The sequence below is a fragment of the Athene noctua genome, chromosome 1, assembly GCF_965140245.1.
Source record: "Athene noctua chromosome 1, bAthNoc1.hap1.1, whole genome shotgun sequence".
Classification (NCBI taxonomy): Eukaryota; Metazoa; Chordata; class Aves; order Strigiformes; family Strigidae; genus Athene; species Athene noctua.
The window spans coordinates 117,202,538-117,213,073 of record NC_134037.1 but is presented as its reverse complement, the minus strand read 5'-3'; the positions used below and the strand labels follow the sequence as shown (position 1 = coordinate 117,213,073).

Genomic DNA, 10,536 nt, shown 5'->3' with positions numbered 1-10,536 from the left:
CGGGATGGAGCGTACCACCAGGCGGGCGGGGGGGTGAGGGGCGAAACCACTGCAGCTGGAGGGGGTGGCGGGCGGTGCCACTGTAGGGAGCCGGGGAACAGCAGTATCGCCGCCGGGGGGAGGCGGGAGCCGCTGCGCTGGCACAGGGCCCGTGCCCGCAGCCCCCAGGGCCGCATCGCCGCAATACCAGGTGACAGGCTAGGCAGCTGGCGGTGACGGTTGGGGGCTGAGCCCTCGGCAGCACTGCGGCTGCCATGGAGGTGCCCTGGGTGCTGCTGGCCGCGGCTCTGCTCCCGCTCCTGCCCCGTGAGTATCCCCGGGAGGGACATGGCCAGGGACGTGCAAAAGCTGAGCATCGCTGAGCCGGCACCTGGGGTGGGTGGGACGTGCAGGGGATGAAGTGCCACTAACCCCTGTCCCTCCTGCAGCTGGCAGGGCTGCCAGGCCACTGCCTACCCTGGCCCCACCACTGAGCATGGTGGTGGCTGGGCAGCACCGACAGCTGGTGGTCTGCGTGGTGAGCGACCTGGCCCCCAGCTCCGGCCATGCCGTCTGGATCTCCAGCGGAAACAGCAGCGCCCTGCAATCCTTTGCCTACGGGGCCTCCCATGAGGATGGTGGCACTATCTGCACTGTCTCCGTCCTCCCCATCGACCCCCCAGCTGAGGGGACTCTCGCCTGCCATGTGGGGCCCAACAGGACCTCCCCGGACCACAGCTCCAGCCCCATCCGTATCATGGGTATAGCCCTGCTGCCACCCCCTCTGCCCATCTTGCCTGCTGCCGCCCAGCCTGGTGGCCCCCCAGGATAGCGGCCAGCAGGGCCTCTGGGGCCAGTGGGGAGCTGGTGCACAGTGCTGAGGGGCAGCAGTGCTGTCCTCGCCTTCCCCCCCCCCCACAACCGGCAGGCACGGGAAGGGGGTTGCGGCTGGCCCTGCTGCACACCTGGCACCGGGCTGCCGCCACCTCCCCAGCTGCTCTCTCATCCCACAGGCAATGAGGAGGTGGCAGAACCGTGTCCCGGCAGCACGGCTGGTGAGTCTCTGGGTCCTGCCTCAGTGGGAATGTCGGTTGCTGGGCTCCTGGTGGGGACCTGGCTGGGGTCATGCAGTGGTCAGGGCAGGTCCCCGCAGCATCGTGGAGCTGGGGAAGAGGCGCTGAAGCTCGATTGCAGTGGGGAGGATGGGGAAGGTGGGTCAGAGCCAGCCTGTTCTCAGGGTCAGCATGAGGGTGGCACAAGGTGACTCAAGAACACATGAGGGTGACAAAAGTCCACAGCGGGCCCTGGGGAGCCTGTTAGGCCTGAAGTCTTGGGGACACATCCCCCTGACATGGCCTCACCGCAGCCCTGGAGGTGACATGGAGGCAGCATGGTGCCTGCAGCCGGTGTCACCCCATGCCCTCTCTTGCAGCGCTGCCGGCCCGTGCCTTGGCAGCCCTGCTGGTGGCCATCCGTGTGGTGCTGCTGAAGGTCGCGCTCTCCGATGCCCTCCTCACCTCCATCCTCCTCGCCCAGAGCTGAGGGCCTAGGTGGGGGCCCGCCCCTGAGGGGTAAGTTCCCCTGATTTGGGCTGGGGGTGCAGAAGGCACCTGAAATGTTCAGGTGGGTGGAGAGGAACCCCTCGGAGGGAGGGAGGGAGAGACCCAGTGCTGTTTGGGGGTGCGGGAGGGGGGAACCCCAGGGCAGGAGGGGGGTGCAAGAGAAAGGGTCTGTCATGTTCTTGTGGGTGACAGGGACCTGATGTTACCTCGGGGGCAGGAAGAGAACCTGAATTGTCCAGGGGTATGGAGGGGGCCTCATATTATCTGGGGGTGGGGATCCTGAATTACCTTGGGGGGTAAGCGCAGGGAGGGGCCCCAGAGGGCTGCGTGGGAGGTGGGGAGAGGGGACCAGGGGCGGGGGGGCAGCAGGGAGCCCCCCTACCCCACACACACGTCCCCGCCCCTCGGGACAGGAGCCACGTGTACGCCTGACGCCACGCACGTGGGGGCTCAGGGGGACGACCCGGAAGCGAGTCTACAGCGGCCGAGCCTGGGCGGTCCTGGGGCCGCTCGGATTGGCTGGCGGTGGGCGGGCGGCGATTGGCCAGGCGAGCCACGCGGGCCGCTGGGATTGGTGGGCGCCGCGCGGTTGCTGTGGTTACCCGGCGGGGCGGGCGGGACTGCCCCGGAAGCGGAGCCATGGCGGCGGCAGCGCTGCTGCTGCTGCTGGCGGCGGCGGCGGCTGCGCTGGCGGGAGGCGACGACTCGGACTGGGTGCGTCTGCCCAGCAAGTGCGAGGGTAAGCGGGGCCGGGGGGGGGTGTTCGGAAGGGCCCTGGGCTCGCCGGGCAAAGCTGCAGCGGTCCGCCACTGCCCGCTTGGACCGGGGGGGTTACTGGTGCAAAGGCTGCGGTCGCAGCCCCGAGGCCTGACTGCGCCCCTGCAGGCTGTCCCCCTGCCTGCCCCCACAGCCCTACAGACAGAGGAGAGGGGCGAGTGCAGGGGCGTTTGGCGGTGGCCGCTGCTGCTGTGTCCCTGGGTGGGAGCAAGCATCCACCCATGTCCCTGCAGCGGAGTGGAGCCTCCCGCGGTGCATCCCTGCTGCTGGCAGCTGTCTTCTGTCTCTCCTTAGATGAGGGGTTTAGAGGCACAGTCACTGCTGTTTCTAGTAGGCACTAAGCACCTGGTGGTTCATAGCTGGGTCTCTGCTGCTCACAGTTTGGTCTCAGTGATGCTTCCTCCCTGAGCAGCCCCTTGATTCACAAGCAGGCAAAGGCTTCACAGGCCATCCAGGGCAGGTCATGACAGACCTTTGCTGTCTGCCGTGATTTCCTCTGTCTTTGCTGTGCAGGGATGTGTGGAGCTTGGCAGTAAAGAGAAAAGGAAGAAGTGAACCTCCGGAGCGCTTTGCAAAGCTTTCCCTGCTGGGGAAGCAGCTCTGGAAACACTGATGTTCGAGCTGTGCTCTGGCACCTGCATGACCTCAGAGAAGGATCATAGCACACTGACCATGTGCTGCTTCTCTTACTGCCCAGGCTTGGAACCTGTCAGCACACAGTGATAGCTGCGGGCAGCATCTGGATAAATGGACCCAGCAGTGAGTGCTCCTGGCATGTGTGGGGATGCTGCAGCAGGTGTGGTGTGGTGAGGGACGTCCTTGAGGCCCGAGTCCAGAGGGGCTGCAGGGAAGGAGAGTTCACCCCACCTGAGAAAAGGCTGCAGCCCCTGGCACCAGCAGAGAAAGGAAGGAGCAGGAGTTGCACACAGGACTTCTTGGCATGTGCCCAGCAGCCCTGCGGAAGCCACCTTGCTCTCTTCCTGCCTGCAGTCCATCTCTCAACTCACATCGTTGCCTGGGAGAAGATGTGGTGGCTCATCACTGTCAGACCATTCCTGCTGGGATTCAGGAATTCCTAAAGCTGGGACTCTGCATTCCTAAAGCAGAGCTTAAAGAAGAGGTGACTCCTGGAAAACAGGAACCTGCAGCACAGGCCAAAGCTTCCTTCAGCCTCCCGGGACCCCACCTTCAGGGGAGGAAGGGCCACACAGTGCCTGGCTTACATCCCTCCACATTTCCCTTTGTAAACTCCCGAGATATTTCTCTTCTCCTTCTGTTTCTATAGCTCTGTCGGACCCTTTGTTGCAGAAGAAATAAAGCTTTTGTTTTGGTTTGGTTTTTTAGTTTTATAAAAGAAAACATGCTGTGTTATAAAGCTGTTGGTGCTGTGGTGTGTCTGCAGGCAGTGCCCCGTGTAGTGTTGATGGAGCTGGCAGCCCCCTCGTGTGGTGACACATGTGCAGCCAGCATCCTGTCCTCAAACCTGGCCTGTTGGGCCCTGCTGGCCGCTTGGTCCCCAGGACCCTGGGGGAACCGGTACCAGGTGGGATGCACTGGGTTGCAAGGAGGATCTGTGACCCATGCTGGGGCTTGTGTTGCAAAAAGACCCCATCCTCTTCCAGGACGAAGGGGGAGACTTCAGTGGCTGCCAAGTGGAGCTGGCAGGAAACCTGCAGGCAGAACTGGTGCCATCTGCCTGCCCAGCTGTGCCATATCAGCTTTGATTTGGGGGTTCCTGTTTCAAGGGTTCTCCACTGGAATCAGTTGAGCCATTCCCCTTTTTTCTTTAAATGGCCAAGGCATCTGCTCTCTGCTTACAGCAGCTCTAGCGTGTCTGATTCCTGGTGCTCGTTGCCCTTGCTCTCCCTGTCCCCAGGTCCTATGTTGTGCTGCCCGTCAGAGTGGTAAAATCCCCTAACCCACCTGTGCTTTCCTTCCCACAGTGTGCAAGTATGTGGCAGTGGAGCTGAAATCTGCTTTTGAGGAGACTGGCAAGACCAAGGAGGTGATTGACACCAAGTATGGCTTCCTGGATGGGAAGGGCTCTGCCGTCAAGTACACGCAGTCGTAAGTGAGAGTGGGATGAGTGGTCTCCTGCTGCTGTCGCTGCCTGTGGCCTCGGAGAGCTGGGGGTTTCAGGAGCCTGTGGGGCAGGCTGCACGGCGCACAGCTCCTCTGAGAAAACTGAACTGTGCTAGGGCAGGGCAGCCGTGGGGTGTTCCTTCTTTCTGGGGGAGCCACAGAGCCTTCCTCCACTGCACCGCCTGGGCTGCAGGTCACCCTGTGCCCTGGCTGTTCTGGGGAAGCTGTGCCAAGCCCAAGCCCTTTCTCCTCTCTGTGCAGGGATATCCGGTTAATCGAGGTGACAGAAAACATCTGTAAGCGGCTGTTGGATTACAACCTGCATAAAGAGAGGAGTGGCAGTAACAGATTCGCAAAGGTGAGGGCTGTTCTGCAGCCCCTGCTCCCAAGTGCCCCTTGCCCGCCCCTATGCTGCCAGGGCACCCAACCACGGTTCATTTGCCCATCCCCTGGATCCCCTGCCAGCATGCAAGGCTACACTGCCCCCCAAGTCAGGTGTGGGGTGCTGTCCCTGGCGGGGCGAGCAGGCTCTAGCCTGCACCTGCACAGAGGGAGACAGGGGCTGTCTTGCCTGTGATTCGCGGAAAAAAAGACTCCACAACTCGAATAGAGTTATACAGCAGGTATGTTTACTCCGGCGCGCAAGGGGATTTCTCCACAAAGCTTGCACACCCACCGCACGTTTTGCCAAAACTGACAGAGTGTGGATAGCCATATTCACTGGGTTACGTAACACAAACATACATATGCATGAGTAGGGCTGGGTTAGTTAGAAAGGCTGGTGTCAACAGTTGATGTTCTCTTTGCCCCTGCGCATTGCCTCCTGGTGGGCGTCTTTGGGAGGAAGGCTCGTAGTCTTTCTCACTTTGTTTTTTCCCCGGAGCATGCGCAGATTCTCTTGGACAATTTCTTGAATAACAAGAGTGTTTCTCAGACGGCTTACTTTCTATCTTATCTAAGAGAACCAATTGAACTTCTACCATTCGTATATGGCTATCTTTACTCATTAGCAAAATTCCAACTAGTTAGAGCCACCTGTTCCTCAAGGACAAAAGTATAATATTTTGCTGAACATTGTAATCCTTGGTAGATTTTCACAGTGAACTGCTTTGTTTTGATGAACACAGTAGTCCTTGGTAAAATTCCACAGAACAGTCTGGGCAAGCAGGATTCTTAGCAATATTTTAAAAAATACTATAACTTGCTATAAATAAGTAAATAAGTTGCTAAGCAGTTTTCTATAAGTAAATAAATCTCAAAACAAGTAATCGTTTCTCTGTATCACCTGGCCCATGTCTTCCTGGTTTGGGGAGCCACTTTACAGAGCAGGGGGACTCACTGTCGCTTGAACTCCCACCTGGTAACACTGATGCCCTGGGGACCCAGATTTTGGCTGGCTTGCACCCACCTGCATCCCTGGGCAGGGTCTAGTGGCTGGTGACGGGAGAGGAGAGTGGAAGTCCAGCGGGAGGGGCATTGATTCACCAAGTGGCGCTACTCCCCCAGGGCATGTCGGAGACGTTTGAGACCCTGCACAACCTGGTGCACAAGGGCGTCAAGGTGGTGATGGACATCCCCTATGAGCTGTGGAACGAGACCTCTGCTGAGGTGGCTGACCTCAAAAAGCAGGTACTTGGTCCGGGGCAGGGGGGGATGGGCCCTCAGCAACCACTGTGGCCTTGTGGGCTGGAGTGCAGAGGGAAGAGAGGGTCTGAGGATGTGCTGGTGGGAATGGGGCTGTCAGCGGGCCCTGCCGCCCGGTCCGGGCCCTGCTGCAGCAGCACATGGCTGGAGCCAGGCTCTCCATTTTATGCTAGTGCGATGTGCTGGTGGAGGAGTACGAAGACGTGATCGAGGACTGGTACAGGCACCACCAGACGGAGGATCTCTCCCAGTTTCTCTGCGCTGACCACGTCCTGAAAGGGAAGGACACAAGTAAGTCCCAGCTGCTGCCAGGGGCAGCACAGGAGTACGAGGGAGGGCGGGGGAGCCCTGCCAGGGCAGGGGGAGCACTGCTTCTTCCTCAGAGCCCCTCTGCCCCTCTCCTCCCCAGGCTGCCTGGCAGAGAAGTGGAGTGGCAAGAAGGGTGACATGGCGAGCGTGCGGGAGAAGCAGAGCAAGAAAAAGAGCAGGAAGAAGAAGAAGGGCTGGAAGGACGAGAGTGAGGGAGCTGCCGGCCTCCCGGCAGCGGGGGAGGCCCTGGAGGAGAGCGGGGTCCAGGAGGAGGCTCCGCTTGCCCACAGCCCGGCCGATGAGCTGTAGGTGTGGGGGCTGCCCTGCCGCATCCTGTGGGTGACAAAGGAAGAGGGACTGGCGTTGCAGCGTGAGCGACTGCGGGGAGTCTGGACCGATCTCCGGATGGCCGGAGGGCCCGGCCCAGCCCAGCCTTGCCAGCCCGGGTGCGGTCCCGCGAGCAGCGGGGTAAGGGGGGCCGTTCACGGAGCCGCCGCCCCAGCCCTGCTGCTTCCCTGCTGGGGCTCCAACGACGGCAGACCGCGGGCGCTGCCCCGGCGCCGGCTCCGCGTGCTGCCCGCTCCCCGCCGGGACTGTAAATAAAGACGTTTACCCCAGAACCGCCGCCGCTGCCGGCCCTGCTTTACCCGCGGTGCCGGGGCGGGCGCTGCTGCTCTTGCGGGCGAGGTCTCCGCTGCTGCGGCCCGGCCCGGCCCGGCCCGGCTCCACCGCGGGGGCTGGGGCGGCGCCTTCGGCCCAGGGCCCCGCCCCGCCGGCCCCGCCCCGTCGTCGAGCCGAAGGTCGGAGCTACGGGGGGGGCGCGGCGGGGGGGCGGGGGCGGCCGTGATGGGCGGGGCGGCCTTGATGGGCGGGGCGGTGGGGATTGGCGGGTGCGGTGGGGATGGGCGGGGCGGGGCGGCCGGCGGCAGCGGGGATTGGAAGGGCTGGGGGGGCGGGGTTGGGGGGTTTGGAGGCGGGGTTGGGGGGCGGGGTTGGGGCGGCGGGAGCGCGGCGCAGCGGGGCCGGGGCACGGACGGGGACCGTGGCCGTGACGGTGGGATGGTGGACAGCGTGTACCGAATGCGGTCGCTGGGGGTGGCGGCGGAGGGGCTGCCGGACCAGTATGCGGACGGGCGGGCGGCCCGCGTGTGGCAGCTGTACATCGGGGACACGCGGGGCCGCACGGCCGAGTACCGCAGCTGGCTCCTGGCGCTGCTCCGCCAGCACCGCTGCCGCTCCGTCCTCGACGTGGCCTGCGGCACCGGGTGAGGCACCGCGCCCCGCGCCCGCCCGCCTCCCAGGACCCCTCCGTACAACCACCCCCCCCCCCCACCCCCGACTACCCTGGGCCCCGCCGCTCCCGGCCGTCCCCAGCGCCCGCCCCTCCCCAACCCCCCGCGGCTGCCCCGGGCCCCACTGACAGCCCTGTCCCCAGGGTGGACTCCATCATGCTGCTCGAGGAGGGCTTCCAGGTGACCAGCGTCGACGCCAGCGACAAGATGCTCAAGTATGCGCTGAAGGAACGCTGGGAGCGGCGCAAGGAGGAGCCCTTCGACCGATGGGGTGCGGGGCCATGGGGGGCCGGGAGGGGCATGCAGACGCCAACACCCCACCCCGGCGCTGGAGGGGGAGCCTCTGCCCTAAACCCCTCCCGCGGCAGCCCGTGGTGCTCGGGCCCCTCACGTGGGTGTCGGTGGCCTTGCTGCCAGGACTGGCAGAGACCTGCTGGTGCCAGCTGCTCAGCAAACCCAGGCCATGGCCTTTGCCTGCCTGCTGGCCCCAGGCCAGAGCCAGCACTTGCTGGGGCCAAGGAAGGGCTGGGGGATGGTGGGGTGGGGTGGGCTTGCGTGCAGGGGAGGTTGCTGGGTAGGTAGGCTGTCCCTGCCCTCATCTGTTCCCCTGTGCTGCAGTCATCGAGGAGGCCAACTGGCTCACCCTGGAGAAGGACCTGGAGAAACCAGGGGATGGGTTTGACGCAGTCATCTGCCTGGGCAACTCCTTTGCGCACCTGCCTGACTTCAAAGGTGGGGTGTGGGGGTCAGGAGGCCGGGGAGTACCTATGCAATAGACACAGCATCTCCCAGCAGACTGAACACTCATGCCATGAGTGGGGCAGTGGATTACACGCGGTGGAGTTGCTCGTGTCCAGGGAGGCTGAGTTTGTGGCAGGAGCGGGGCCATGGGGTCCCGTGGTGGCGGTGGAGCTGTGTGCATCTATGATGTTGCATCTCTGGCAAGGCTGAAGACACACCCAGACTTGTGCCACAAGCAGGGTGGTGGGTTCCCCATGTGGCATGCTCTGCCCCAGTGAGGCTGAGAACATGCCTGAGCTCATACCCAATGGGTGGGGCTGTGGGTTCCCCAAAGTGAGTCTGGGATCGGGGGGGTGAGGGGGGGTGTGTGTGTGCAGGGAATGGTGGGAGCAGTTCTTGTGTGTGTGTGTGTGTGTGTGTGTATGGGTGAGATGGGGCACTGTGGGCTGTGCTGTGGGGTACAGCCAGTGCCTGGGGACTCCATGGTTTCCTCCCCAGGTGACCAGAGTGACCACAAGCTGGCCCTGAGGAACATTGCCAGCATGGTGCGGCCCGGGGGTGTCCTGGTTATCGACCACCGCAACTACGATCACATCCTGGCCACGGGCTGCGCGCCACCTGGCAAGAACATCTACTACAAGGTGGGTGGCTGGCAGACCCTGCCCCATCCCGTGCCTCTGCCCCAGCCCCCTGGACCCACGGGGGCCAGGCAGGGCAGGGAGCAGGGCTGTGCCCAGGCTGGGGGCCACCACATCCCCGCAGGACACAGATGCCCTCCTGTGGTCCCCAGAGTGACTTGACAAAGGACATCACCACCTCGGTGCTGCTGGTGAACAACAAGGCGCACATGGTGACCCTGGACTACACGGTGCAGGTCCCCCCCACCGAGGCAGGGGCAGCCCCGGAGCTGAGGTGAGAAGGGCCACAGGGGTGGCTCCTAGCCAGGGATGTAGCTGGCGCCGTGCCCCGCTGCTCCCCTGCCTCACCATTGTTGCCTCCTCACAGCAAGTTTCGGCTCTCGTACTACCCGCACCGGCTGGAGGCCTTCACAGCCCTGCTGAAAGGTGCCTTCCAGGGGAAGTGCCAGCACAGCGTCCTGGGTGACTTCCAGCCCTACACACCGGGGCAGGCCCATGTCCCCTGCTACTTCATCCACGTCGTGAAGAAGACGGCCTGAGGGGGCCACGGGGACAGGACTGCGGTGGCTGAGAGCTCTGCAAGTGGCTCTGGGGACAAGCAGGGGGCTGGGCGCATCACTGAGAGCTGCTTGGGAGCCCCCTTATCTTCATTAAGAGCAGTTGTGAAAGCTATCAGAGCCCGTGGTCTGTGTGTCCGTGTATGGGTAGGGTACCAGGCAAGGAGGATGGCAGCAGCTGCCTCAGGATTCCCAGGGAAGGAAGTGCTCAGCCTGGGGGAAACATGGGGTAGGTGCAGGCACAGCCTGCATACCCCGTGGTGGAGTCCCCACCCCCCTCAATCCCCCCCCCCGTTTTAAGTCCCCAGCTGCAGGTGCTGGTCATGCTTGTGTTGTGAGGTTTGGGGCTCCCTCTGAAGCAGAGGCAAGGGGGGGGGGCTGGCTCCTGGGTTGAGCCCCCTGCAACACCTCTCACAGGGGTGTATAGCTACCCCTTTTCTCCCTTGCACCCCTAGCTAGGTGCTGACCCCTTTTCTGGGCACCCCTGAGCCCCATTCAGGTGTACTCAGACCCCCTCGCAGTTCCCAGGAGGGGGAGGCTCCATACACCCCGCCAGTGCCTTTGCTGTGGCTGCAACTTCCTCCTCGCCCGCCCTAGGGAAGAGGTGGTGGCCAGATCCAGCAGCGCGTTGCGGTCAGGGGCAGCTCTGCCTCAACACGCTCCGGTGCCAGAGCCAGAGCAACAGGGCTGGAGGCACCCAGCACCTGGGTCTTCGTGCATGAAACACCCGCAGCTGCTGGAGAACCAGCCCTGTGGGGAGGAGCACAGCAGGAACCCGGTCCTCAACAGCCATGCTTGGCTCAGGAACGTGGCTGCCAGCCGTCTCGGGGCAGGCAAAGTCTGGCAGTGACGGCCCCTCGGGTTGGGGTGCGCTCAGGCCCCTGGCTTAATGTGGGGCTGCCCACACCGGCAGCTGCAGGGACCCAGCAGAGGCAGCTGCCAGCCAGCTGGCTGC

The 10,536-nt window shown here is 63.3% G+C and overlaps 2 protein-coding genes across 4 annotated transcripts; both read left to right on the top strand.

The window, feature by feature from the left end:
• The first annotated feature begins 186 nt into the window (after positions 1–186).
• Positions 187–6,973, top strand: CNPY3 (canopy FGF signaling regulator 3). Of its 2 annotated transcripts, XM_074901088.1 has the most exons (7): positions 187–306; positions 429–740; positions 4,262–4,385; positions 4,662–4,758; positions 5,907–6,029; positions 6,218–6,335; positions 6,454–6,973. In XM_074901088.1, exons 1-7 carry the CDS (start codon positions 255–257, stop codon positions 6,660–6,662), a joined length of 1,035 nt encoding a protein of 344 aa, XP_074757189.1. In that variant the 5' UTR covers positions 187–254; the 3' UTR covers positions 6,663–6,973. The 2 variants fall into 2 exon arrangements, with proteins under 2 accessions (XP_074757189.1, XP_074757238.1); XM_074901137.1 differs by lacking the exons at positions 187–306; positions 429–740 and adding an exon at positions 2,137–2,280.
• Positions 6,974–7,352: 379 nt separating this feature from the next.
• On the top strand, positions 7,353–9,677 carry GNMT (glycine N-methyltransferase). 2 transcript variants are annotated; one of them, XM_074901214.1, is made up of 6 exons: positions 7,353–7,618; positions 7,789–7,916; positions 8,264–8,377; positions 8,885–9,027; positions 9,177–9,298; positions 9,392–9,677. In XM_074901214.1, the coding sequence occupies exons 1-6, from the start codon at positions 7,413–7,415 to the stop codon at positions 9,561–9,563; spliced, it is 885 nt and encodes a 294-aa protein (XP_074757315.1). In that variant the 5' UTR covers positions 7,353–7,412; the 3' UTR covers positions 9,564–9,677. The 2 variants fall into 2 exon arrangements, with proteins under 2 accessions (XP_074757315.1, XP_074757392.1); XM_074901291.1 differs by having other exon boundaries at positions 8,264–8,384; positions 8,928–9,027.
• Positions 9,678–10,536: the final 859 nt, after the last annotated feature.